The 3,953-nt window shown below is 38.3% G+C and overlaps 1 protein-coding gene across 1 annotated transcript in view; it reads left to right on the top strand.

The window, feature by feature from the left end:
- shtn1 (shootin 1) overlaps positions 1–3,953 on the top strand; it is a gene marked incomplete at its 5' end in the record, with an annotated part of 41,293 nt that overhangs the window by 36,129 nt on the left and 1,211 nt on the right. Inside the window, 2 exon segments of the mRNA XM_014002848.1 lie at positions 1,313–1,363; positions 3,788–3,915. Coding sequence (XP_013858302.1) covers positions 1,313–1,363; positions 3,788–3,913 — 177 coding nt within the window.

Raw genomic sequence — 3,953 nt, 5'->3', positions numbered from 1 at the left:
GAAGCTCCCATGAGTCAAGCAACCCCTGCCTCCCCACACACACACACACAAACACACAAAGTTAGAGTTCCTCAATACATTTATTAGTGACAACCTTTTATTGTCTGTTAGCAAAATATCTGATGAACCACTGGATGAATTTTTATGAAACATTTCAGATCAATCAAAAAGTAATGATCGGATGCACAAATACTGGGTAGTTGAATACTGAATAATTGAACAGATTAACTTTTGGAGTCAACCCAATTCAAGATGGCTGCCACAGCTAACTGAAATGACAACAATGGCTACAACTCAGGTTTTACAGAAACTTAATTAGGATTTGTTTTAACATTAGTAGAGCGCATAAAATCTTGCAATTTGCTTTTGGTCGTACATAATGTTCTTCTCAAGGTTTGACCTTCCTGCTGCCCTTGGGTGAAAAAGACACTGGGGATCACCATTTTTTAAATTGAGGCTTTATGAATCATTTTAAACTGACAACCCAGAAAAATGTGTAAATTCTACTACTAAAAACAGAATTATTGCCCTAATAGTGAAGTTTTGCAGCACTATAGCTTCTGTATTAGAGAAACCTCCCAAATCTGTTAAAGCKGTTCCTGCTTTTTTCATCAAAAAGCTGTTTTAATTCAAATGTTTTTGTTTTGTTTTTTTTAACGTTGAATAAATTGAAAGTAAAGTTTGAAGTTTGAAGGAAACCAGCCCTGAAAGCGTGGGTAGAGCCAGAAGAAAACATTGAAGCTTGACATGAGAGGGCCATGCACGGTGGCATGGGATGGGTAATTGGTACGCATTATTGTGGCAGAAAGTATGTTTTCAGCTAAAATCACTGAAGAAAAACCACCAGCAGCAGATATGACGTGTTCTCAGGCCTCACAGAGTTTTTTTTATTTATTTAATTTTAGCACGTTGTTGAACATATATTCTTCAGTGCTCCTAAACCCATCAGTGTTTCAGATTATCCGAGAGCTTCGTGTTTTGATAAAACATGACAAACGGTCAAGACATCTTTTAGTCAGCTTGTTCCTCCGCCTTAACAACGCTGCCAAATTAGATAGCATTAGGGCCCGCTCTGCGAGGTAATTATAAATAATGAGGATGGAAAAATTGCCATTACTCAAAATGATTGTACCTTAACACATTTGCTTCTTGTAGAAAGCATACATCCCCATGCTTGACTACAATGTTCTGTCTTTGTGGTGCGAGATGCGGTTTATCCTTCTAAGTGCTAAATGAGGAAAAATAAGTATAATGTGTCAGACTGCTGTTTATTTACCGAAGCCATTTTCTCCTCCTATTTTCCTCTTAACAGATGGAGAGGCTGCCGTCTAATTCTGCCATTCAGGAACTTAAAGGAATCATGGTAATGGGACTTACAGGTCATGTTTTACTTCTTCAAACTTTCTTGGTTGGTTCCTGTCAGGAAAACATTAATTCACACTGTACACATGTGCTTACAGGCATATTCTTCTAAAGAGTTCAACCAAAGTTTTGAAAGCTGCTCAGATCATTTTAAATAATCAAAAACTAAATAATCCCCCTGCTGCCCTGTTAAAATAGACCATAGTAGACGATAGTACAGCATGCTAGAGAATATACTGTATGTGTGTGCAGAAGATATTTTGAAGTATTCACTCCCCCTTGGTAATTTGTAAGTTGGAATTTAATTGTGATTTTAAACTGAATATCAATCTGACCAAAAAAGGCTAAATTAATCAAGTTGAATGGGGAATACAGGAGCCAGTGGCTACCCCTAAAACAACAAGTGAACCAAGGTTGATGAGAGGGTTTGGCAGGTTGAGTTTTTTAGTTGCCAGATTATGTTGACTTTGCCCTCCTTGTTCAGTGCATGAGGTTTGGTGGTCGACCCTCTCTTGGCAGGTTTAATGAAGTTCTGAGGGATCTTCAGGGTTTTGGGATTTATTTTATATTCCAACTCTGATTTGTACTTCACAGCTTTGTCTCTGACCTGATAAAACTTTATTGATCCCTTGGGTCCTTTTTTTTCAATTTTCCCCTTGCTTGGTGGGTCGTGTGAACAACTTAGATGTGTTGAGCTGGTGCTGATTTACTACATGTGGCTATAAATTAACTATTTACACATTATGCAGCTTCTGAACATTATCCTTGGGGCTTCAAAGCAGATGGGGTGAATACAAATACAAGCAACGCATTACAGTTTGTGGTGCCCAGTTTTTGTGCAGGTTTCTATGTTATGGAAATATTTATKTAACAAAGACAGAAATACGTGGTCCGAGAATGAAGGTACTCCGTGGAATGATCAGCTGAGTTTTATTGCAACAACAGGAACACAGAGAACAACATAGAGCCATCAGACTGTCCCCTGCTCTCTGCTCCTGCTTCTGCTTCTCCTTCTCCGGGGCAGTTGGGGCCTCATATACATTGTTTAACAAACACTGTTATGTCATCTTAATAATGCAAGATTTCATCCTAAGGAAATGCTGGGTCGAGGGAAAACACAAAGAGAAACACAAGTGATATCTAAGAATGACAGTTGTTAGCAGATCTTGTTCTGACTTTAATCATTCTRTCTGCAGATGAACAGCATGTCATGAAAACCTAGGTCATTAAAGGATGTCATGAATTACTGGCTTAAACCTAAAAGTATTATTTCCATCACATCTGTTTAATACCAGCAATATTAGTACTCAGACAAAATGCCCAATACTGAAGTAGGGGTCTCTGCAGTACATGTTGTCCTGTGGGCTGGGATGACCCTACTCATGATTGGCATAGGTCTTGATGTGGGCGTAGTTGATGCTAATCGTAATTGGYRGAGTTTTCCCTAACCATGATTGGTCAGGTTGACTTGTCGTGTGGGGCAACTTAAAGGAGGAAGTAAKGATAATAGTAAAATGCACAGTTTWAAACAGAACAATGACTCAAATAAAAATTATTGTGAACATGCAAACAATTTATTGACTTTAAATTTCGTATAGCTAGCACCTTCCTTTCTCAAGTTATGACTAAACTTAATCTTATAAAACACTTCCTGCCCAACTCGACCAAGCTACTCCCCGCTACATCCAGWTCCTTCAAACCCCACCGTCAATCTGACCAATCACGTCTTGGATAAACTCCTCCTACAAAATAAGAAGCTCCTACTTAGTGACTGCAGAGACCCCACTTCTCCTCAAACTCAGGACTGATACCAATACATGTTTATATCATCATTGCGGTATCAATACACAGTGAATGTGTTACAGTTTACATTTCAAGTAAAAAATTGTCAGTTCCATCTTTAATTGATACAAGTTTAAAGAAAATCTTGTTATTTTTATTTATTTGAATGTGTGGCAACAGTATCATGCTTTATATTTAATTTGATCCAGTAATAAGGGCTGTAGGCCTATAAGCAAGGAGAGACACATTGTTCTAAATAAAGAAATGTGTTTTAAACGTCATTGTGTAATGTAGGTTCTAAGTCAGTAAGTCATTATTGGCACTCAGTATCAGCGAGTGCTTCAACTAAAATAATMGTACTTGGTTTGCGGAAACCCTGGTACCAAGACACCTTTACTTACTTTTATATATTTTAGAATTATTTTAAACTTTTTGACTTTATCATTCTGTGCAAATTAAAAATTTAAAATGAAACTAAAACCATGTAAACTCTARGCTGTAGGGCAACAAAATCAAAGTGTTACCAAAGGCGATTGAATACTTTTGCAAACCACTGTCACATCACATTGAATGAGAAGTAGCAGCATTAACAACATGTTTGAAACAACAAGACTTTCCTCGCGTCTCTGCTTAACCTGCACAGGAGAATTTCAACAAACCCCGCCACCAATCAAAGGCCACGCCTTCTTCGGCGAACCACAATGACGAGGACGAGCTGCAGAAGATCCTGCTGAGGCGGAGAGATGCTCTAAAGGGCCCGACCCAGTGAGAGTAAGTTCCACCTGATCCTGTCATCAGGAATTCAGAGG

This window comes from Austrofundulus limnaeus, unplaced genomic scaffold (genome assembly GCF_001266775.1).
Source record: "Austrofundulus limnaeus strain Quisiro unplaced genomic scaffold, Austrofundulus_limnaeus-1.0 Scaffold0, whole genome shotgun sequence".
Lineage (NCBI taxonomy): Eukaryota > Metazoa > Chordata > Actinopteri > Cyprinodontiformes > Rivulidae > Austrofundulus > Austrofundulus limnaeus.
The sequence above is the reverse complement of the archived record's forward strand: the minus strand, read 5'-3'. Positions and strand labels throughout refer to the sequence as shown.